Source organism: Nesoenas mayeri, assembly GCF_963082525.1.
Source record: "Nesoenas mayeri genome assembly, chromosome: Z".
Taxonomy (NCBI): Eukaryota; Metazoa; Chordata; class Aves; order Columbiformes; family Columbidae; genus Nesoenas; species Nesoenas mayeri.
In genome coordinates this window covers 35,196,495-35,220,403 of record NC_137542.1, presented here as the reverse complement: position 1 = coordinate 35,220,403, position 23,909 = coordinate 35,196,495, and the positions used below count along the sequence as shown (strand labels likewise).

Below are 23,909 nucleotides of genomic sequence, written 5' to 3'. Positions count from 1 at the left end.
ATGGAGCAGTTCTCATATTACACAGCATTAATTAAAGGCTGCCACACAAAACAGACCAGCAGCTGTGCCTTTGTTTTTGTTGGTATTTTTCGTACAATTAGAGCCCAAACCAGCAGGTGCTGCAGATTGAGCCAGGCTGCTGTGGCCATGGGACAGCCTTCTGCTCTCTATTTGCATGTGTCCGTAAGGGGTAAATCACAAACTCAGCCCTTAGCTGGGCTGTGTAAGGGACGTCCACCCTGCTTGAGAAGTGGTTTGTTGTTGGCCAGGTATGGTGCAGGTTCAGTGCACACTGCTTCTACTGAGGATCAAACCTGTAGCTCTCTCCCGTACACCTCTGAATCTCTCACTGGCCTGTGGTCAAATGCAATGCCAAACCCTTTCAGAGCTGCTACATGACTACTTCTCCTTATGCTCCCCCTTAAGAGTTTGCACTGGATTTCTTAATTTCCAGCACCACGACAATACGTGCAAATACCTGTTTTACTCATTACTTGTTGTTTAGTGATATTCGGCTAGCCATAGAGGGGCAGGTGGTACCTGGATAGCACAACAGCCTGCCTAAGCAACCACTTGTTTGAGTAAATTTGAACCAGCAGATCTGATTTCAGATCACAGTATTTGGCAGTGTCTGGATGAGGTATGTTTGTCTCAGTATTAGATCCTCCCAAAGCTTGTTGTCTGTCAAATCACAGCCTCCTAAGGTGCTATTCAAAGGCACGGAGGTGTTTGAACACATATGGGAGGTTATCAGCTTTGGCTGTGTAAGCAATAGCTTTGGTAAATCGCTGCCTCTCCAGCAGCAGGAACTGGGAAAAGGTAGCGTTAGCAGAGAAGACCTGACCCTAGATTCAGCCCCCTGTTCTTCTTTTGACTTGGACCATGAGTCCAGTCACACTGCTTTCCCCTTCAGCCCTTTGTCTGCCTTAGCTCTGTGTGGTAAGACAATTTAAAGGAAGGGCTCTGCCTCTTATCTCAATTTGTTGGCAGAACAGACGTCAAGACATACCTTATAATGCTAGTAATAATGAATACGCATTAGCAAGCTACTGACAGGATCTGAAATGTTATGCTGACCTATAACAGAAGCCCAAAGGAGCCACATTTGTGTGCACCATTTCCAGTTCTGGTCCTGGGGAGTTCTGTCTTTTTGCAGTCTTCAAAACAAGTACAGCTAGGGGAAAAAGAGGGTGCAATGTCCAAGTCTCCCAGGGCTGAATCTTACCTTCAGCACTTTAGGAGAGCCTGCATTCACCTATCACAAGACTGGGAAGGAGATTATCCTACAGCAAGAGGTAGGTGCAATTTAACCTTCTTGTTTTCTGCTGATCCTTGCTGGTCATGAGTTACAGCAAAGGCTGCTACTTCTATTCTAGTTTATTCAGTAGGCAGTGATGGGATCTGAGCATTTTCTCCAGGTCATCCAGGCAGAGCAGTATGACTTGGCACACTTTGGAAAGGTCTGGAAAACATGCTGCAATTAGTTGGCCACATCCACGATGCCAAAATGGTGAACATGAAGAGATGCTGCCATGCCAGTTCTGAGAAAACAGACCCTGTTGCCCATGTCACACAGGTCAGTCCCTCAAAATAACACTGTGGTGCTTGTGAAGTGGGCTAATTAGTTCTGTCACATTCAGGTCAAGTTCAGCCCCTGTGGGAGAATGTATACAACTTGTGGTACCTAAGTAGCATGTCAAACTGCTTGTAAGAGTCCTGGTCTAGGCAGCTATTGCACAATGCAACACCCCTTTGTCACAGTCCAGGCCCTGACAGGATTTCAGCACCATTCCCTGTTGCTGCATGCTCCTGAACTTGCAAGAGGTCCCTTTCTTAGTGGCAGTAAGGCCCTGTGCTGCAGGAATGGCAGAGCAGGAATTACGTGCACAAATGCATTTTATGAAAAGCAATCACAGAGCTGACAAATCTCTGTGAGAGGAACTGAGTAAAACATTACTAGAAGAGGTCTGCTGTAACTGTCTTTTTGAGAGAAACGATATGGCTTTGGACCCTGCTGAACTGTTTAGTTTTCCCTAAAACTGGCAACACACTGGGAAGGGGAGTAGGAGGCTGTATGAGAATCCTCATTTACTAGAGAGCTCTCCATCTGCCTCTGGAGATTTATGAAACCTTGTAGCTTGTTCTCTGCTAATGTCTTATACTCCTGAAAAACCCTTTTCAGTTAGAATAAATGATGGCCTCCTCCGCCATGGCAAGAACAGATTGTTATGTAGTTCTCCAAAAGGACCTGCCTGAATTGCACCACGAAAGACAAATCAGCATGGCATTTCTTCTGAAGCAAAAGTAAAACTGGTTACGCTCCATGCCTATGGTCTTTCATTTAGCGGAAGAAAGAGAGATGAATAATAAATGGTCCACTGGAAATACTGTTCCACCAGCTCTTAGTTGGAAACAGGAAATGCTAATACACTAAGAGTGTTCAAGATTATTCTGTTTAATCTCCATAATGATATAGTAATTTTAGCCTAGTGAGAAGCAATGGCAACTTCCCCTTATTCCCCATAAAGACCTTGAATCTGTAAGTGAAATGAGGTTTCAGCCATGTCCCAAAGCAATAGATAAAAAGCCTTTAGCTTCCCTGTCATTGTCTAGAAGTGTCAAATAACCAGGACGTGATATAAGGCATTGCAATTAAGAAACAACATACCACTGAAATGTTTCAGGATGCAAGGGACCTCCTAAAAAATACGTTTGAAATACTAAGTAGCTGAAGGTAGTTAAGAGACAGACAGTTAATCATGAATATCACTGACAGCAATAGGAAAATAAACCTTGTTTACTACAGATGTTTTTGGGTTTGGGTTGTTAAATCTCTAAGGAAGGGTGAAAGGACAGGGCTGTACCATATAAGGCTGCCACCTACAACATCCTGAATCCATATTTTTAAATTATCTTCCAGATATTAAGATTTATTACCTGTGAAAGTCCGCACTGGCCCCAGAGATCATCCCAACAAAGTAAATGAAAACAGGTGCTTGCATGTTCCAGACTATTTGGTAAAAGCTTAGCAGTGAGGCCTAAACCTACAGCTTCATTGAACAGACACTGACTTACATATGCACGCTATTACAAAAGTAGCTATGAAAAAAATATATATGTTTCTCCTTCCTAATTTTGACTCTTATGACAGATCAGTCCTCTGTCATACCCACCAGTCCATCTGAAATGTTAAAAATTGCCTACAGTGTGTTTCTTTTCTGCCTGATCTGAATGCAAAACAGATGCGTCGCATGGCAGAGCATCATTTCTGCTACTGGTAGTTTGCAAGCCAAATGATTCTTCATTGTTTGGTGTCTAAGAGGTGTGCAGCATTTTGCCTTAGCCTTGCAGACCATGGCACTCCACAAGATATGCAACCTTGCCCAGTAATAGAAGGTATTGAGAAGTCTCAAAGCTGCTGTTTCTCCACCTTACAGTTAACTACTACTCTTACATTTACCTAGAAGTATTTGGGGTGTGGAACAGATACAGGTTGTTACCTGAGAAGGTAAAAAGGCCAGGAAAATATGTAAAAAGTGTACAGAATGAGCATATTCTGACCCAGAGAATGTAACCATGTTGGCATGGTCAGACTCCAAAGAAGGATTAGGACCTCCCCACAGCCCATAGTCCTGAACAACCGCTGACCAAGTGTACTGGTAACCTAGCACCTGTCTTCACCTGGGCATTTGCTGTTCAAGCATCACCAGGTTACCGTGTGAATCCACCATTCCTCCCTCTCCAGCAATGTCCACCCTGGAAGATGGGTTAACATCGAAGTGGTGCCATGAATGAGACGTTGTGCAGCACACAGAGGCTGGGGTCAAGGGAGCATGATGCAAGGCTCCATGCAGCACTCCCTAGGCACAGGTCATGGACCAGTAACATTCTCTTCCTCTTGGGACGCCCCTCTGAACCATGCGTTTCACTATAGCTCTGTGCAAATCTCCATTCTGGCTGTAAGTAGCCCTTAGCCAGCCATGGCATTTATAAATAGGAGTCTTAGCTCTAAGAGTCTTTGAGATAAGACAGATGGAAAAGACACCGTTCCTTCTATTTGCACATTCATCCTCCAAGAGCCTCCAAGAGCCAGCCTCACCTGGGCAATATGCTGGCTTCATGGCTGGTAAGGCCAGTTTCCTCTCTGTCCAGCGGACCACTAGAGAAGAGTATCACAGAGCAAGGGCAAAGCAGAATTTGATCTCCCAGCTCTAGAGTGATGCCAAAATCCCTTAACCTCTCCATCATCACAGATGCTGGGCCAGTGAAGGAGGTGCCCTGGATTACTAGGCCGCAGAGGGCTGGTGCCTTCTGGATATTGTGTGTTGTCCCAGAAAAAGAGGTAGGATCCCTTCCTCTTGCAGTGCACAAGGACAATGTTCCTGCAATAGGCTTCACATGTTCTGCTCTGCTTTCAGTTATTTCCTTGTAGTTTCGAAGTAGACACTTTCCAGAAGACTTGTTTCATTTTAAAGTAAGATTTAAAGTGTTCTCATGGTGTCCTGCCCTCATCATGGCTGAAAACATGTTTGAGTCTTCTGTAAATGGCATTATGGCTGAGCTGAACTCAGATGTAAAGAGGATATGGCTCCCTGGGGTGCCCAGCAAAGAGTCACATGCTGAATTTGGTGCAGGAGGTATCGCATGCAAACCTTCATTTGACCTCGCTCCTCAGATACAAGTCTGGCAGTGACTCAATCCCATGCATTTGTGCTCTGCACCAAGCCACCTATCCATAACAAACCTGGTATTAACATTGACATTTTTCACACTGAAGCAATGCCATCGACCTAATCAGGAGCTTATTTCATGCAAGACACTGGGAATAAAGCACATCTAATGTAATTAGTCTTGCATTTCTAGCTAAGGCAGTACTTAGGTTGCTTTTTGCTAACAGTAGCAGCTATACAGAACTGGTAAGTATAGTATGCCTGCTGCACAGAAATGCAAACTGGCAGGAGAAGAAAGGATTGTTCCTGGCATCATTTCCCCACCTACACATCAGAAGGCAGAGCTGTTTCAAGCCAAACAATTACCTTCAATTTGTTACAGTAATGACAATAGTGAAGGACAAAACTAAAAAGTCTTTCTGGACAGGGCTGACCATCAAGGAGGGGTGTTTCTGCAAAAGGGATTGCACTCAGACATATGAGTCCCCAATGGGTGTTCAGGGAGTGCTTACATCCCTTATTCTCCTACCTCAAGGGTCTGCCTTCTTGCTTGGTGAGCTAATGCAATCCCTGAACTGTGTACCTGTTAGATGCCTGCAGCCTCCTCAAGCAGCACTGTGGGGACTGCTCTTCCTCATGGCCACAAGGCTCACACCCCATCACTACCACAATAATGGAGCATCAGACCCTTCACAGCTCCTCTTTCTCCCTACCGCTGCCCTTCTCCATCTGGCGGAGTGTGGGCTCCTTTCTCACTCAGCCCAAGAATGAGAGCCATGCGGTGGCTGCCACCCGGGGAGAAATCACCTGACCGGAGACATAGGAGGGGATGGTGTGAAGGTCATCTCTGCAGTCTTGCTTTGTGCAAGTCAAGGCTGCTAAATTTAGTGGGGCTGTGTGAGTGGTGTGGAACCAAGGTCTGGACCCATGCTATAGACGTTACTGGGAAAAAATAGCCATGGGAGCAGACAGTGTTCAAAACAGCCAGCTGATATTGCGTATTTATACACAAAAACTGAAGCTAGCAAAAATATGGAAAGAAGTAATCAACCTCTATTAAAAACAAACAATAAAATGTCCAAACAAAACAAGAACAGAAACCAGAAACAAACAAACAGGCTATGCAGCTGGTTGAGGTTCAGCCAAAGGGTGAACGACAAATCTTCGACACTCAAAGCTCTCAACCCCTCAACTTTGGGAAATGTGATCCCTAAACTTTAGCTAAATTTTGAAATGTCAATCATGTGAAACATTGCCTTTTTTTTTCTTTTTTTTTTTTATCTGAAGGAAGCCATTAGTTAACAGTCTATTAAATTCAATGAAGCAATGGCAGGAAAAACATTTTAACTTGAGATGTCAGGATCTGATTTTGTTTACATTTCTTTCATCCATTTTTAGCAAATGAGAAAAAGGAATGTCTTTAAACAGTGAAGGCATGTTGTCTTCCTGTGTATTTTAAACAATATTTCTTATCACAAGCTGAAAAAAATCCCTCTGGAATTGAAGGGTTCGGGAGTGATTTTTGCTTTTCATTAGTATGTGCTACCCTTCACAGAGATGACAGTTGCCCCACAGGTTATGGGACTTTATTCTTGGTGCTTCCACCTCTGTGATACTGCATAAAACACAAGAGGCCTCTGGCACTCAGATTGTGAATTCACCTCAGCAAGGCAAAATGGCAGGATGTTATTATTGACCCACACTTTGTAAAACGGGGCTGGTGAGTATATTCCCTTTGTTCTCTCCCATACTTGCAATGGATATGAGTGAAGGCTGCTGTCAAAATGAGTGTTGAGGGGTGTTAGCATCTCATGCCATGCAAACTGGGGTTCTAGCTGGTCCTGCAGCATGCTTTGCCAACGCCGGCGGCAATACTGCAACCCTGATAGCACTAGCCCTATGACAGCGCAGGCTAACAGCGCAAACAAAATCATCATTACCGCTGCAGCAATATTCTTCTGTGTTTGCAGGTCCGGATCGTCCCACATGCATCCCCTTGACACTTTCAAATGAGAAGGTGCTTCCCACAGCACAGCTTTGTGTGGTTCAGCTCACTAATATCTACCCCCATCTTGAAACCCGAAGAGCCTCTCCGGGATCTCAGTACTGTTCAGCATGCAGCCCAAAGGGCTGGCATGCACAGTGACATTTCAATCATAGTCGCCATTTCTCCTTCAGACTGAAGACCATTAGCTGCTAAACTAGGCTGCTTCCTGGCGCTCTGCTGAAGGAAGCACTTTGTTGGGAGCGTAATCAATCTTACCACAAAACTCTGGCTGGTACTCTCTCAGGTGATTAAACAGTTACATGGGAGAAAAATGACACAGTTCAAGGGTTGCTCTTAACTGAGCTAGAATATGAAAAATGAAAAGTGTCACTGTATTACTCTGACTCCCTTGTATCACCACTCCCATAAAGGAGTCATGAAGTGCAGCCCCTCCATTATGGACTTGTGCATAATTCAAAACACAAGCTGCCTTCAGGAGTGGATCTCTGGGTCTGAGTCTGCCAAGTAGCACAAGCTTGCAGGCTTCACAGTGCAAGAAAATGAAGCACAGGAAAGACTGAGGTTGAAATCACACAGGGGAAGCCACAAACTAACAAGTTCAAAAGCTCTGTTAGTAAGTGAACATCCCCAAAAGCTCTCATACTTCTACAGATATCTCTAGATTTGTGGCCTTTCTGCGACACAGTCTTCTTATGCTTTATGAATATCCACAGTGTGGGCTCCCCAAAAGAATGGAACATAATGCTCTTTAAATTAGCAGAATTTAAGGCAGAATTAGTGTTAGATTTCAAATGGTTGTTCCAAGGTTTCTTCTGTTTTTACACACAAGCCCAGAGAGGTAGAGCTGCAACTGAAATGGTAGAGAGCATTTCAGCAATTTAACACAGAGTAAAACAAAGGTCAGTGTAGCTGAACCACCTATTAGTTTTCAGTGAAAACTAGAGTCAGTGAGTAGGTAAAGAGTTGTTCCAAGTAACTATTGTAAACATGAAGAAATCTGCATTCACCCGAAGTCAACAGAGGCTGGGATTTGAATTTGCTAAAGCTGCTCTCTTGATGAGATTGCAGTATGAGTCAGTTACCTTGGGGTAGCAAGTTACCATGGTGTAACTTGTGACATTACTGGTTGGGACACACATTCTTCCTGAGCAGTTGGTGGAAGTCAGTTAACACCCAAAGCAAAAATTCCAGCAGTTGAACAGGCTTATTCTTAAAAATCTGTCATTAATTTCTAGCTTGAATAATATGTTTTGAACTCATTCTCATGTGATGCAATGTTTTCTTGCAAGATCTGAACATCCCAATTTTTCTCTTATATGACCTGTCATTACACAAAAGTAATGGTCAAGACATTTGTCTGATCTTTCTGTATTGACTGACATCTTTACGTCTTCCTCTGCAGGAGCAGTTTTACATGACATGAACAAATTTGCAAGCTGTGTTTTTTAAAAACTTCATCAGTATTTCTGCTAAGCCATCATTTTGGGTTGATTATCAGGAATATTTTATCATTATGCCATCACTATTTGTAAAACAGAGGTTAACATAAGAAAATTAATATAAGAGTGAAATGTAAGTTAACATCAGACAGTAGAGCTGGTATACCCACTTGCTAAAATCAATGTGTATTAGCATCCTGAAAGTATCAGTAGAAGCCCTGAGAAGACATTACTGATAATCTGCAAAAGCAAATTCAGAGCATAACCACGTGTTACTTTGCAACTCGGGAACCTGTTAGCTATCTGTTAGGGGCAAGTCAATTTAGATACCAAATTCTTCCTTAAATACTGGCACACTGACATGCCATGCTCACTGGATCTCAGTCCTGTTCAGGAAGCACCAGAATATTTTTCTGTTTTCTTTGCCTTCAGCCCCATCCCCTGCCAGCTTCTGCCCAGCTAAGTGACTTGAGGGAAATTGATACTTCCTCTGATTCACAGCTAGTAAATCTACTTCCTGGGCTTGTAGCAGTTATCTGAATATACTTAGAGAACCTGTCTTTTTAATCTTTCCTCTAAATTTGGAGAAGGAAAAACTGCAAACTCTAAACAGTCAATTAACAACAATTAGAAAAATTAACAGGGTTGCTTGAAAAGATACTTATGTGAGAGATCTCCATTAATCTCTACAGCATGGTAACGTCAAATGCTTGAAGTTAGCAAGCAACAGAGAGGTTGCAAGCCATGTTCTTGCACCTTCGCATGTCCAAAAACTAGTGTATTTGTTGGCTTTACTGGCCAGATAACATTTTACAAGGCAAAAGGAGAATTTTGAGGTATCTTTCTTTTAACTGACTTGGAAGAAAAGACTCTGTGTGCTGTGTGCTAATGTATTTATTGGCTTTTTGATCCCGAAACACAGCCTGCCTTTGTGCACAAACAGCATACATATACAACTGTATGTCCTAAAAATTACATAGCTGAATTAATTTGCAAAAACTGTTGCTGATAACCTTCAAAATCTCTTAATGCTTCCTCTAAACCAAATTCTTCAAAAAGCAGGGTGGGCTGACTAACCTCCATGAGGAGTGCAGAGAAGGCTTTTGAAGTAATGTGAAGTAATTCAGTGACAGACAGTTTGCAGCATTCACTGCACAGGCAAAGCATAGTGGCTCCAGCCCTCAAGGAGGCTGGGGAAAGCAGGCTGTGAAGGGCACTTGCTTGGATCTCAGCATCAGTGAAGAGCCCATACGCAGCATGGCTAAATGGCAAGAGGCTCTGTCCTGCAGGGGTGTCCTTAGAAATGCAGCATGGCCAAATAACGGATGATTGTGTTCATAGTCCAGCCCCTCAGCAGGGAGAAAAGCTGCTTCAGGCTCTCCTGCAAGTCCTAGGCAGAGTGCAGGTACCCGTGGTACTGGCAAAAGATTCTTCCTGCTTTCTTCCTGTCCAGAAAGGATCAGACTTCCCCTGCTCTCCTATGCTTGGCAGATACAACCACTTCTTCCCAGGTTCCTGGCACTTTCTACTTAATGATGTTCCTCTCTTGCAAGTTTGAGCTCAAGCTTCTTCAGGCCCCTGTACTACACAGCAGGAAGCCTTTTATCATCCATCTTATCCTGTGCTCCTTAATTCCTAAAGCCCTAACAACACATTCACTAGTTTGTTCCCTGATCAGCTCAGACTAGATACAGAGATGATGGTTCTTCCATTCCTCTGCAGTTGTCCCTCTCATCCTGATACACTTCATTTCCTTTGCTAAGACAGTATTACCTTCACACTAACTCATCCTGCTGAGAACACCAACAACACAAGAAAAGCTATCTTGAAAATATAAAAATGTCTTCAAAATCCCAGCTATCTTGAAATTATTAGCTATTACGACTTTCTTGATATGATAATGCTTCTTAATTTGCATGTCCCGTAATGATAAAAGATGTTTAGACATCATGCAACCCTACTAGGCTGAGTCCATGGAGCAGAGCCACTGTAGGACACAAATGCAAGAGAATCCATCATATAAGCAAAGTGTCTTTAAGCTTGGTAGACAGAGCGATGCACAACCATCAAAATCCTTCCCTCCCACAAATCCATGCTTTGGGGCTGTTTCCATTTTCTGAAGGAAGAATCAAATGTTGGAGGAGCTGAGACAATAAACTGAAGGAAGGGCAAACTGATGCAGTGGTCCTTTGGCCAACAATGGGAGAAGTGTCAGCAGGGCACAGAGGGAGAAATCTTTGAAAGTGTGAGCAGAAGTTAAGTGAATAGGGGAGCCTGCACAGTTAAAACCATTGAGCCAACCCCCTGTTTACCCAAGAAGTTTTGTTGAGGTCATCCTTCAGAGCAGGACAGAACCAGCTAGAGAATGAGGTAGCTGAAACTCCTCCTAAAATGCACACAGCATTGCCAAGGATGGGCAATATATGTCTTTTCTTCCCTTGACTGACTCTTAGGATTGTTATTCCACCCTAGTAACAAAGAGTATATAACCTTGGGAGTCAAGGTTACAGGACAATGAGGGCCCTTGGAGACATGGGTCTTCTGCTCTGACTGGACATTATTAACGATTTGCTGCTTAAAATATTAAACAGACACTGGTGCTACCTCATGCATTTTGGGTGCTTCTGAACAGTGACTGAGACATTGAACAGATTTTGTTGTCATTCATTGGGATTTTAGACTAGCCCATATATAAGTATCATACCAAAATTATAGCTCTATTTATCTGAAAACTAAGCAAGCATGAAAGGGGGTGAAATAATTCAAGGACTGAAAACAGTTCCCTCTATGGGGAGAATGATGGAGCTTAGCCTGGCTGTCCTGTGTAAAAGGCTTATCCAAAGCTACGATGATTACAGTGTATATGCACCTTCGTGACATGGAAATATATGGCACGGAAGAGCTTTTTAATCTAGGAGAGAATGATGTAAATGAACGAATGACCAGAATATAAACACATATTTCAAAGTCAAAGTGGGTGGTTCTGTTATAAGCAAAGCTAGAATAGGGAAAAGGCAGATATTTTCTCACTGTCAGTCTTCACACCACAGCTGGTGAGGTTCTGGAAGAAACCTTAGTCAGGAAGATACTCTGTCGTGTAGGTCATGGATCAGAGCATCCCAATGCTCTGCTAGGACTTAAAGGGCTACAGGCATGAGAACATTTATGCCAGTGAAAATTCAGGCCATTTTGTTAAAGCTGAAAACTAAATTAATTATCCAGATTAATTCAGTATAGTGAAAAACATAAGTTTATCTTCTTAAGACCCAGTTCCAGCAGCTTTCCACTAACTTTCACGTTAGAAAACTAAAGTTATCTTTTATAAGCTCAGAGTCCTTTCTTTTTTTTTGCATAAGACTTTTGAATGAGCATGATAGTCTTTTTTTATCCTTTGATCTGTCTAATCACATGAATTAATTGACTGTTAAAAACTGTAAAATTCAAATCTCTTTCAGGAGTTTCATAGAAACACTGAACTATGTCACAAATCATGCTTAAGATCATAGCTTTGTATACTCCCCCCAGTGCCATGTGGCTACCAACCCAGTACTGATTTCCTTTCATCTCAAAGACTGAAGTGATATTCAGTGCCAAAATAAAAAGATGTCTGAGTTATGAGAATGCACTGCCAGCAAGTTCCAGGATGAAGCATACATACAAAGAAGAAAAAGTGGGGGAAGGGGTAGTGAAAGTATATGTGAAAAAGCTGAATATACTCTGTGAGAAGACATATATTAAAACAAGGCTTTCATTAAAAAGCAAAGCAGAAGCAAAGGTAGTAGATGAATGTCACAATATCACTAATCTTGTCCATAGCTTGATGGACCTTGCCACTGGTTTAGCTTGGAGCAGCCCTGAGTGGTGGTCAGACATGTCTCACTGGATTTGTTCCTCCTCATTTTCCCTGCCTAAAACCTTTCCTTTTTTTCTCAGTGACTACGACTATACTGGGCATGGCAGGGAAAGGATGAGAGACAGGGTGAGACAGGATGAGACAGGACAGGCTGTAAATAAGCAGACATTACATTGCCCAAAAATAACGCATAGGTGCTTCTCCCTTGCAGCTTTCAAGAGCTCTCTAATTGCCAAATAACAGTCATGTTTGGGCTCTTAAGTTTAATGTGTACCTCCTACTGAGTCTGGTAATTCATGTAACATTTTAACATGAAAGATAAAGATGTGATTCACAGTGCTCACTATCCAGGAAACTGCAGTATAAACAGGAAAAGCAGCTAGTGTGCCTACTGTAAAGCAATCCACAAAAAGGCAGTGCATGCTCCTCTCTGTAGTCTGCCTGGGAAACGAGAGGGCAAAAGCCTTTAGCAGGAGATTCTCTGAATACACATACTCTTCCCCAAAGTTACCCACCATGACTGAGTCCTTCCTTGATTTCATGTGGCCTAAACATGACCTGAAGCACAAAGATTTTGCTTAACTTAGCACCTTGTATCAAAAAAAGACATCTTTGGGTCCAAACAGATCTGAATTCCTCAAAGAAAGCAATTATCTTCCTTCAGTCAGAGAAAGCCTAACACTGCTCCATCTTAGGTGAAGCAGGGTTTTTCTTTTCAGAAGTCTTTCAGCACCTGCCATGGCATCTTCTAGGGTTGTCTCCCCTTTCCTGACAGAGATTCAGCCCAGGTGCTGTCTGCATTAGATTGGCATCACATGTGCTCTCCCTGAACCAACTGCCTCATTGCATTGCTATTGATTCTGAGTTGAATTTCTGCAGCGAATCTATTGCATTTCCATTAGCAAGCCTGCAAATGATGAAAACGCTCATTTACATCACTCCAGCTCTGCATCACAATTAACCTGCTACTTAGCCTCCTGCAAGCCAAATTCTGCCTTGACGTTTGATGCTTAGAAAGTTCCATAAGGTTTCTCTGCAACCAAAAGTTAGGCACTGCAAGTCTGAGGTAGGCTGCTGTGTGTGTTTACTTACAGTGCTTTAACAGGAAATAAACCATTCACTTGAAAATATAATACATACTGGAGGATAATAGTTTCCATCTGCTGCAGTAGAAATCCAAACCCTGTGTTTTGTTATGACACTAATTTTTTATCAGTTTTTCTAAAAACTTATGTTGCAGTACATGTCATTTTTAATGAAGAAACAATGGTCATATATTCCGCATACCTATTATATTTTCTGTACTTATATATGCATATGTATATAAATGCAGAGGGGAGACCATGCAGAAATTCCGTGTAGCATGAATACCTAACTTATTCTCAGCAAAGTTTGCAAAGTAAAATGAAGCTTTTAAAAAGAAATACTGATAAATTCAGAGTGTTATTAAGAAAAAATACTCCAGGAAATACTGTTTTTTCTCCATCATGTTCTGCACGTGATGCATGGTGCACAGAAAGAAAAAACACACTCATGAGGTAGTTTTGAAAACCATGAATTGATGGTCCTTGTCCAAGACAGAGAAATGCAATCAGTTCAGTCCTCTGCATGTTAAATAGAAGAACTGCTTCTATGCAAGCAATGGGTGTTAAAAAGGGGGATGGTAGAGATACAAAAAGAAACAAAACATTTGTCTGAACAAACTCTGTGCTTATTAAGAGCATTTTAAAGACAGTGTGACTAACAGGGCTGCAAGAGGAAGTCTCAGTTACCACTTTAGAAGGCTTAATGGACATGATCTCCCTAAAAACTGCAGTTTATTGTGCATCTCACCCCATCAGTCCCAATTCCAATTTACTCTGAGTGTTCCTGCCACAAGTATTTACATCTGTAAGCCACCATGAACTGTGGGAATGCAGAAAAAGAAGTGTTTCAGGGAAATACAGACTGGCTTGCTCAGTACAGTGGCACTTGCTTTATTGTTGCTTGTTAATAGAGGCCCATGCATCTCAAGGGCTTAATGACGTCATCATCTCTTTATTATGATCTTGAGTTATGATCTTGGCTCAGAACTTCTTTGGTATCTTAACCATGATTAATGATAACTTCTCTGTGAGAAGACATTGTTAATTCACACAACATGTCAAAGAAAAGTCTTGGCTTTCAAGATGAGTCTTCGGATTGCGTAGCAGACATTTAACTTAGAAAATGAATTGGAAGATTAGTCTCCCTATACACTCATTGGAGAAAGACAGTTACTCCTGCCAGACTCATGCTGTGAATCACCTGGTGGAGGTCTTTCCCTTTACACTGAATAGGAAGCTGAAAGCCACCTAGCTTCCTAATGTAGGCACTGAAGTCAGGTGTCTCAAGCTAATCCACGTCAATACTGTATCAGAAATGGAGCAACATCTGCTTTAAGGTGCTCTCCTCCTGCATCTTCAAGCTTTGGGGAAAAAGCAATCTCCCTTGTGGTGCTGCCCTGCATAGTAAAAGTGAACATAGAAAAGGCTTTTATATAGCTTGTGCTGTATCATCTGCTCTCCCCTCCTGTCAGTATAGTCCCCTGCAGTTCTCTAAGACATCCTTGACCTTGACACCTTCAAAGGCTGCCAGGCATGGATTCAGCCCTCTGGTGTTCTGATAGGGATTTGAATTGCAGTGCAAGGGTCAGAATTAGACTGTTTCAAGAAAATGAACAAACACAGTGTGAAGATGCTGTCAACCCTTACTGTCCATAAATCAAAGCCTTCAGCTGGGCTGCAGCACCTATAACTAGGGGAAAGTCTCCCTCCAGCTTGCCAGAGGAAAAATATAGACTTTCACAAATCACCGTGTGTAGGAGAAAGGACATCAAATACAGAGCTGAGAAAAAAAAACAAGCAGAGGTGAAAGAGGCAGAGAAAAATTACAAGGAATCCATAACCATCCCTTACAGGCACTCTTCGAATGCTTTTTCCACCAAGGATGAGAAAGCAGCAGCCTTTGCTGATGTTGGTCCAGCACACCTGAAGTGGCAGGAGAAATCAGAAACACAAGAAGGGAGCAGTTCCAGTCAGGGTGGCTGACAGCAGTGCACAGCCCTTCTCCACTTTGCCATATTTTCCAGGCAAGAGTCAGCACCGGTGAGGTAGGAGGGAGCCCTACCTGTCCCTGAGGGGCATGTATAGGATGCATCCTATGCATCTTGCTCTCTGCTGGGCCTTTTGCTCTGCTCACAGGGAAACCCATTCCAGCAAAGTTCTTGTGCTGTGGTCTATCTTCTGCCCTGCCTCTTCTGTGCCTTTCTGTGCCTCACCAAGTCAGGAGAGCTGTGATCCCAAAATCAAGGGCTCAGCTGGGCACCTCCACCTCCGGGCAGAGCCAAAACACAGAAGCACTGCATCGTTTGGCAGAGCTGTCACCCCAGAAAGGCAATGCCACACAGACCTTGGGGGGTCGTTTTGGGGGAAATCTGCTTAAAGTAAAAGAGAAGGCGGTAGGAAGACCTGTAAAGAGGGGAGTGGTTGGTTTGCAGATATATAGATGCAGTTATAACAGAAACATAGTTTTGACAGTACTACAGAGCCATGTCTATTACCAGCCTGCAAAAAGTTGGAATTGTATTTAAAGATGATGATGTAGAAAGAAGTAAAATTTAGCTCCCCAACTGCACTTTTAGAATCTGCATGTCTTCTCAGAGGGAGGGAGATTGTAGGTTAGTGTGTAATATTATATCCCTCTTGTAATTAAATCTTCCTTAGCATAATTATGCTAAGATTGACACACTCCCTAAATATGGGAATGCTTTAATACATTCACCTTTCCTTTCTGTTTCAGCAGAAGAGAAATGACAATACAATATCAAACATAAACCAAACAGTAAGGGAGATATTATTTCTGTGCTGATACAGGACAAAGTATAATAATAGGAGCAAGACCAGTCTTGAATCTAATGCACCAGACACAATTACTAGGATTGTCTCTCTTCTGCTTTCTCTCCCAGGCTCCAGGAGAAAGAAGAATCAATTAGCTCTCTGCAGACTATGACCTTGAAGGATACAGCTTTAAGGGGAATATGCTGAGTAAGACAGAAAAGAGATGAGAAGAAGAGAAAAGGATTTAGAAACTCACGGAAGGGCTTGGTTCAGAAACAATACATCAACCACAAAAGGGGCTTTCTGGGAACAAGTTACCTCACTCTGCCTGAAATGGAAAAAAGGACATTGAGAGGCAAAAGAAGGGACTATCCAATCTGCAGATGCTACTTTCCAAGCCATCTCTCTGAGAATTTTATAGCTGTCAAAGGCATTAATAAAAAAAGTAATCACTGATGCAATCTGTCAACCTCTCCAACAAATCTTGCTCTACATAAAACACAATGATGTGTTTGAAATGTAGCTGTTTCAAAAACCCCAAGACAGTGCTTTTAGAGCTGTCCAAAAAGTTCTTTTCATGCCTCTTTGAATTTTTCAGTAGATATTCAGCAGTGGACTTATCCAGCTGTATTTTCTTATTTTTCTTTGCAGGGAATTGCAGCCCCCTTTGCATAGTCAGAATTACACGCCACAGTTGAATAAGTAGTGTCCACACAACCTTATCCCTCAGAGCAATCCAAACTTGACCTGCTGCCAGCTCTCCCTTTCCTTTCAGTCTGGAAGTCTATAATGCCTTAAATACATTTATCTTAAGAAAATTAAGGCAACAGTAAAAAAACAAAACCAAAACCAAACAAACCCAACCCAACCAAAACAAACAAACAAGCAAAAAACCTCAACCCAATCACCTAATTTCTGGAGAACTATTTTTTTTTCCCCAGATATGAGCAGATCTGTATGCGGATAATGGCTTTTTCTCAGTGACTGCTCTAAATAATCTTCTTCCTCCCTCCCTCTTAATTTACTTCAGAGATGAAGTTAGCATGTCTTGCCTCACATGTGGAAACTGAAGGGGAGGAAGGTTGTCCTGGCCATAACTAGCTTTTGGTTTCTCGTCCCTCTTGCATGACAGAGGCCATTTTGAAAGAATGGTGGTCCCTGGTCTGTTTAGGAAGTAAAAAGTCCTGTCATATCTTCAATGTCACAATATTTGCACTACAAAAAAAGATTTTCTGCATCAGCTAATTAAAAAATATCACTTAGTATAGTTCTGTATAACTACAAAGGTTAATTGTCCCAATAATTCAAGCAATGTCTCACCTACCACAAACAAAACTCCCTGTCATTTAACTGCACAGCAATATTTCCCTATTAGGCTGCTTCCATCAGACAGATTCTTTTAATCCAAGGGCTGGTTGTCACCCATTATCTAAGAAAAAGGCAAGCAGGGCTTCTACATGAATACTTAAAATTTTCTTTCAGTGATTCTGGAATAGCTGTTCAAGACTGACTCGCAGCTGAAAGGACCTCCACTGAAGTCACTGTAGTTACACTCATTTTCACCCGCAAGATGGTTGGCTCCAAGTGCTATATCTAATCCAATTGTCACATACCTATTTTGTGTCTAGTTCTTGTGGGGCTGAACTCAGTAGCGAACTTCTGGTGACTTCAGGGCTCCAGGGTGAGATCTAGTATGTACCACCTAAAAGGTGGCCATCCTGCAGCATTACAGGGACGGTGTGACAGACAATAAATGAGATGGGGTCCTGAACGGCAATTTGCAAGGAACATCATTGCTCATTCTGCAGCTTTCCAAAGGAACCTCAGCCTTGTGGTTTTGGCACAACGGCACGCTGCCTTCCCTTTTACTAAAGTTGCATAATTTTACACAGCTCAGGAATTGCTGGCTTGATCTGCTCTGGATTTGATGGGTTAAAATGATGAATGTCAGAGAAATTATACCTCAGCAATGCAGTATTTTGATGCTTTATGATCTCTACTGAGAAAATAATCCAGGTAACCCTGGATAGTTTTTGCTTTGATGATGAGCAAAGGAGATAGTTTTTTCTTTGAGGATGAGCAAAGGACTAATTTGGAAACTGAACCCTCCAGCATTGGCAAGAATGCTTTCCTGAAATGCCCCACAAAAGTAAATGAGGCAATGATGTCTGAGAAACAGGTTCAATAAGAATCAGCTCCTAGAGGAAGGGAAAGACACAGAGAAATGTGTGCTATGCTTCTAAGAGAAAGGAAAAGATAATAAGCTAACTGCTAAATTAATAATTTCCAGTCTCTAACTGCTTCAAATATGCTGTCAATCTTTCCCACTGTTCTCCCTGAGTGTTTCAGGAGGATGGCAGGGATGTTCGCCAGCAACAGACTTCAGGAAGGAGGTAAGAGAAGTGCTCTGCAGGCAATGCAAAGAAAATGAACACACATGGACAATCTAGCACAGGACATAAATCAAATTTCTAAGAAAAATATGCTGATAGACCATGTGGAATAGCTGTCAGATAAACCCTTGAAGTAAATCACACACATTCCTACAAGTACATGCAGAGAAAAGGGTGGTACTGGTGCTTTACAAAAGTCCCAAATGAAGATCTCTTAATTGCCACACACACCTTAGAACCTAAGCTCAGAGCCCCCAGGTGCTCTTCTCAGAAAGTAACCCATGCTATACCCATCTCAGCACATTTAAGCTTTGCATGCCAATCACATGTCCTCCTTGAGGACAGCTGCAGAACAGGTAAGTCCTTTTCCTTGTTGGTTTTTTTTTTTTTTTTAATTTTGTTTTGTGTGTGTGTGTGTAGGGAAAAACAAAGAAACACATAACTACTTACAAAGTTTTGGAGCAGTTTGGAGATTGTTTTCTGTTGCTTGTGCCTGAGACGCTGTGGTAGGCTCCAGGGCAGATGGTGACAACGAAGGTGTGGCAGAGGACAACAACCCAGCATCTGGGATGTGGTTATACAGAGAAGGCTGCAGGAACGGTTTGGAGGGCACGAGAGAGCTGTCACTTTGCACTGTCACTTCAGCCTTGCTGTTGGGGCTAGGTACGGGGAAGGGTGAGGCATAGACCTCCGAAGGCACCCAGGCAGACAGAGCTGTAGGTTCCACAGCGCTCTTTGGGTCTTGTCCTATCCTCCCAGGATCAAGGTGGGTAGGAGAGTCATACTCAAAAATCTTGTCCACAAAGACCCACTTGAGGCCAGCAATGCAGAGGCAAAGGCTGAGCAGGCAAGCCAGGATAGGGGCGATGCAGATCTTTTCAGAGTTGAGGCAGCCCTTCAGTCGCTCTGCCTCCAGGCATACACAGCAGGTTGCGGCAAGGCCTGCTATCCCCTGGACCCTCCTGTCCTCTCTTTGGGTCCCCAGCATGTTCTCCTCAGCTGGGAGCCCGTTGAGGGACACATCAGGGCTCAGCTGAGCTGAGGGGCTGGGGAAAGTGTCGGCAGCTACTTCAGACATGTTTAAGCATCAGGTCTCAAACAGTTCACTTCCAAAAGGCCTTAACTCTATCACAGTCCACTAGTGTGAGACACAGACAAAAAGAGATGGTAGTAATAGTCACAGTGCTCTGCAAAAATCACAGAGTGGGAGTCAACAAAAGGTCCAAGCTCAGCAACATCATCCAAAATGGGAGAGGAGTAATGCAGAGGAGAAATGAAACCCCTCGCCTTGTTCCCCCCTGCCTGTGAGCCCTCTGTCGCTCTCTCTGCCCCTCTGAGGCAAGAATAGCTTTGCAATTACTGAACTCCTCTTTGCTGACCACTTTTATAATTCCTTGAACGCCTCTCAAGCAATTCTAGCTCTTCTGCAGGAGGGAAGACACATGCCCCCAAAAGAAAGCACAACAAAACAAAACAGGGAGAAGGGTGATGAGAGAAAGAAAACCACAAACACCAAACAAATTGACCAGATTAAGTGAACCAATAGCCCAGAGCGAAAGGCAAGACTCTCACCTTGAGCGTCTGAGGCTGGTATCTGCTTAGACGAGGAAAACAACTGTCATGCGGTAGAAGGAGCAAAAGCAAAATCTGTAACAACAGCGGCAGCGGCAGAAGTGACAGTAGCAGCAGCATCCTGTCGTGTTACAGCAGCGGCTGAAAGAGGCTGAATCATTACAGAGCAGCAGGTGCTCGCTGTCTGAGCATCACTGCAAACAATATCATTACACAGAGGTTTGAAAGGAAGAGCGATGCCAAGACTGTGGTAACTCCCTTTCTCTCCCCTCCCTCTTTGTCCTTCTTAAGCGCACATTCACTTTCCTCCTTCTCCCCCCGCCCCGCTTCCCCAGCCCCCTCGCAGCCTTTCTCCCTGATGTACAGACTCACTCCTTCCTCCTCTACCCCATCCCCCGCCCTCTGCAGGGCTGGTCTGAGGGAAATCAGCACACCCAGCAACCAGGACTGTCAGTGACTTCCTATTTTATCCAATTAGGAGGAATAAAGGCCATCAAATCAACGAGAGGGAGTGGGCAGGAGTTGTGCATCCACCCACTCCCTCTTTCCGGCCAAAGTGTGGGCAAAGGCGGCGGCCATCGATGACACGGTCCTCCAGCGAGGACCGGGTGTTAGTGTGAGCTCTTTGGGCTGGGCTGGACTCAGTCTGATATCCAGTCTTTCCTAGAGGGAATAGAGCTTCCCAGCAGCAGTTTCTCCCTGCCTGACACCTTGAGACAGCTTTTCTTTCCAAGCCCCTGAATAAGTTTCATTCACTAGGAATAGTGCTGGGATGCACCTTAGGTCAAACTGAGGAAAAAACAACAAAACAAAAAACAACAAACACAACCCTCAAACATTCCTACCTCTGATAAATTTGCATTTAAGTTAATACAAAGAAGTTTGCATATTTTTTTAATATTCCATTTTCCATCTTCCTTTCCAAACCATCCAAAACCAAAAAAACAGCAAAGACTTCACACTAAAGCCAGGTCCTGAACATACTTTTAAAGAGCTCGCATGCTGCTAGCATGTATTTTCACTCCCCCTTAGACTAAACATCCTCCCTAAAAAACAACAACAAAAAAATATTATCAAAGCTTCCACTGTGTTCTTATATTTGCCTGTCTTCCATGACCTCTACCAATACCTAGCACTAACTCCCATTTCCACCAACACAGTGTAATACAGGGGTAAATCAATAGTCCAGTTAGTATAATGAAAGTAAGATTAGAATCAGCTCTGTTTGCAGTCTCTTTTGTCTCCCACAGAAAAGTAGACCTTGTGTAACAATATGGACATCTGTATAATAGGAGAAGGGCTTTTATCACAATTTTCAGTTCCTTGGACTTTGTGAAAATACTTGCACTGAAGATTTGGCAGCATGAATCCGTGTCAGTATAAATGGCTGCAGGATGCATAAGGAAACAAAGAGTCAAGTGCTACAAACTGCCCTGAGCTCTTTTTTGCTGGTACCTTAGTCAGGCATTTAGAAGGTAATTACCTTTGTAGTTACATAGTTTTGGTACTGACAAAAAAGATGTCTGTCTCTACCCATATCCTCTCTCTGCCTCTAACTCTCTCCTCCTGCCCCAAATTTCATGGGAACATTGGTAATATTCACCTAAAAATGGTAATCAAAATCTCAATGAATCCCATACTGTTTTCACAAACTCTTATGTCGAGGACTAATTGATGGATGCGTGATCACAAAGCTTTCTGTGAGGCTCTAAGTAGCCAACTGAAGTAATCATGATGCTACTGCATTCAAGTGTCTGGAGAATTTACCTTAAAGCACGGCCAGTAATAATACTCTGTGGAAGAATGTAAAAGGATAAATCATCATACAATCTAGTCATCATTACCACTGAAGTGTCTGGTCCTTAGGTTAATGATGTGATCAGTAACCTCGGACAGAACAAACAGCTTGCATTGCTTATTTACCTACATAGCACTGCTTATTATAAAGCACATGCGCTCCTTAGCTGGTAATACTCTGTGTGAGAACAATCTCTTTCAAGTATCTCAAAATCTATTTCAAACAGCAGTAACAACACAGCCACTGTAGAAAGAGTAACATCACCACAGTGTTGCCATGACATCTGTGGTGGTCTGTGGATATGAGGAGGCAAGGTTTCTAGGAAATAATGTATCTTATATTAGATTAACTGATAAATCCAGGAAAACTAGACATACTTTCACAAACACAAGTAGCTTCTCAGGTGTGAGGCTGAAGCATCACTCTTCAAAGCAGAATGCAAGTTGAGAACCAGCTGGGAATAGTCTCTTCATTGCACAAATGAGTTACAATGGCATCTGAGTGCTTGGCACAAATTTTTAAAAATGTCTTGCCTTCTTTATCCACGTATAGTTTTCCAACCTTCTTGTTTTCAGTAAGACAATTTTCCGTTGCTGATGCTGCCCTGAGCTTGTGTTTAATTCACTGCCCTGTCCACATCTTCCGTGCACTGGCTTTCCAGGCAAACTACCTGTGTTTAATCTTCTCTTGTAATCTTTACTACTCTCCAGTCTATCCACCTTTAACTGCTCTACTTTAAATTATATTTCTGCTTTGCTCACTTCTTTCTGGTGCTGAGGTGAACAGAAATGCATGTGGAGATCTAGCACCTTCCTTACAAGTGTTGCCATGAAGTTAAAATAATCATGCACAATGCTACATAGCTGGAATGAGAGATGGATTATAACTGGTTAAGACCATGAGCTGCCACCTTGGCATACATGGTGCCTCATGAAACATCAGAGCTTCTTGTCCCAGGAGCTCAGTGGAGAGTCTTCCAGGGACTCCTCTGCATGCGAATGCACTGCCTCCCTCCTCACCCTGCTGTCAGAGGGGCTGCGAGCTCCCAGGAACCGGGGAAGGGCTCTGCCAAAGGGGTCTTGCCTGCCTCTAGGAGTACTCCTAGCTAAACGGAGCCATAATACCTCCTGCTACCTCCCTTGATTTTTCATGCTCTTCTGCACTGGCCAAGGCCCAGCCTGCCTGCTGCCTGCACCATCTCCTCCCGGCACGCAGCCACCTACAGCCCCTCCCGCCTCTGCGGCCGCAGCATCTCCGGGAGGCCTGGCTCCCATCCAGGCTGCGGTATCCTCCTCTGCTGCAGGTCCCTTCCCCTGCGGCACCTCCAGACCTGGCACACAGGCTGCCTGCTTCAGCATCACACAGACAGCTCTGCTCAGAACTCCTCCTGCTCACATCCCTCTCTCCAGGGAAGCCTGCAAAGCTGCTTCACCCTCCCAGGCCTGCTGGAGCTTTGGGGTGCCGGGGTTTGCGGTGAGAAGAGCAGGGTGGCACCCTGCCTTTGGAGATACCTGGTGGCTCCCATTAATCCCTGGCCAACAAGGGAGAAAGGTAATGCTGTATCATTGTCCAGGAGGTTTCTCTGGCTCTGCTCCACTGGTGGCCAAAGCCAGGGCCAGGACACAGCCTGCCCACGATGCTGCAACCTGATACCACACAGGGCTGACTTCTCTTGGGACCTTTTGGACAAAAATGCAACCCCATGCTCTTTACTGTGCCTGGGTTGGTAAGGGAGTGCACTGCCTTTCGTGCTAGCTCTGTGGCTGCGATAAAGGCCGATGGTCTCTCACTTTGGGTCTGAAGGTATGACTATAAACTGAAAGTACAGTTCACTGATTTTGGGGGTCCTTTCTGCTTCCCTTCTCCCGCAAAAAGCAAGGCGAAATACTTTTCCTGCAGCTGCAGTTTTGAGCCTTTTACATTTCTGTAGTGACATGTTAGCACTGGCCTGCTGTGCTTAAACACGGGTTCAGGCCCAGGCTGGAGGAGATAGTACCTTGGAAAAGAGCCAACAATTGGTTAATAGAAAGGGGGTACCCAAAAGAAAACAAGAGAGAGCATGACCTTGGAGCTAACAATTTTACTAGGGTAGCCCATTGGTGGGCCATGTAGAAGGACAAGGAAGGAAATTACCTGCCTGTTTGTAAGTAGGTTAGGTCCTTGCGGAAAGATTTATTTCAAACTATTATGTGTCTTGGGTTTCTTTGGCTTAGAGGAAAAAGTAGTGTGACCGTACACTAATGAAGCTAATCTGTGACTGAGATTCGGACTCCTACTGTATGTGACAGGTTGAAACTCAGCAGCTTACAAAACTGTAAT

The 23,909-nt window shown here is 43.4% G+C and overlaps 1 protein-coding gene across 3 annotated transcripts in view; it reads right to left on the bottom strand.

Moving 5' to 3' along the window:
* NRG1 (neuregulin 1) overlaps window positions 1-23,909 on the bottom strand; it is a gene marked incomplete at both ends in the record, with an annotated part of 175,778 nt that overhangs the window by 78,909 nt on the left and 72,960 nt on the right. For 2 of the 3 annotated variants that reach the window (XM_080362770.1, XM_080362771.1), the window contains one exon: window positions 18,671-19,298. The exons of the other annotated variant lie outside the window; for it this stretch is intronic. In XM_080362770.1, coding sequence (XP_080218896.1) covers window positions 18,671-19,298 — 628 coding nt within the window. Of the gene's footprint in view, window positions 1-18,670; window positions 19,299-23,909 lie in introns of those variants that run through there. 3 annotated transcript variants of the gene reach the window in all.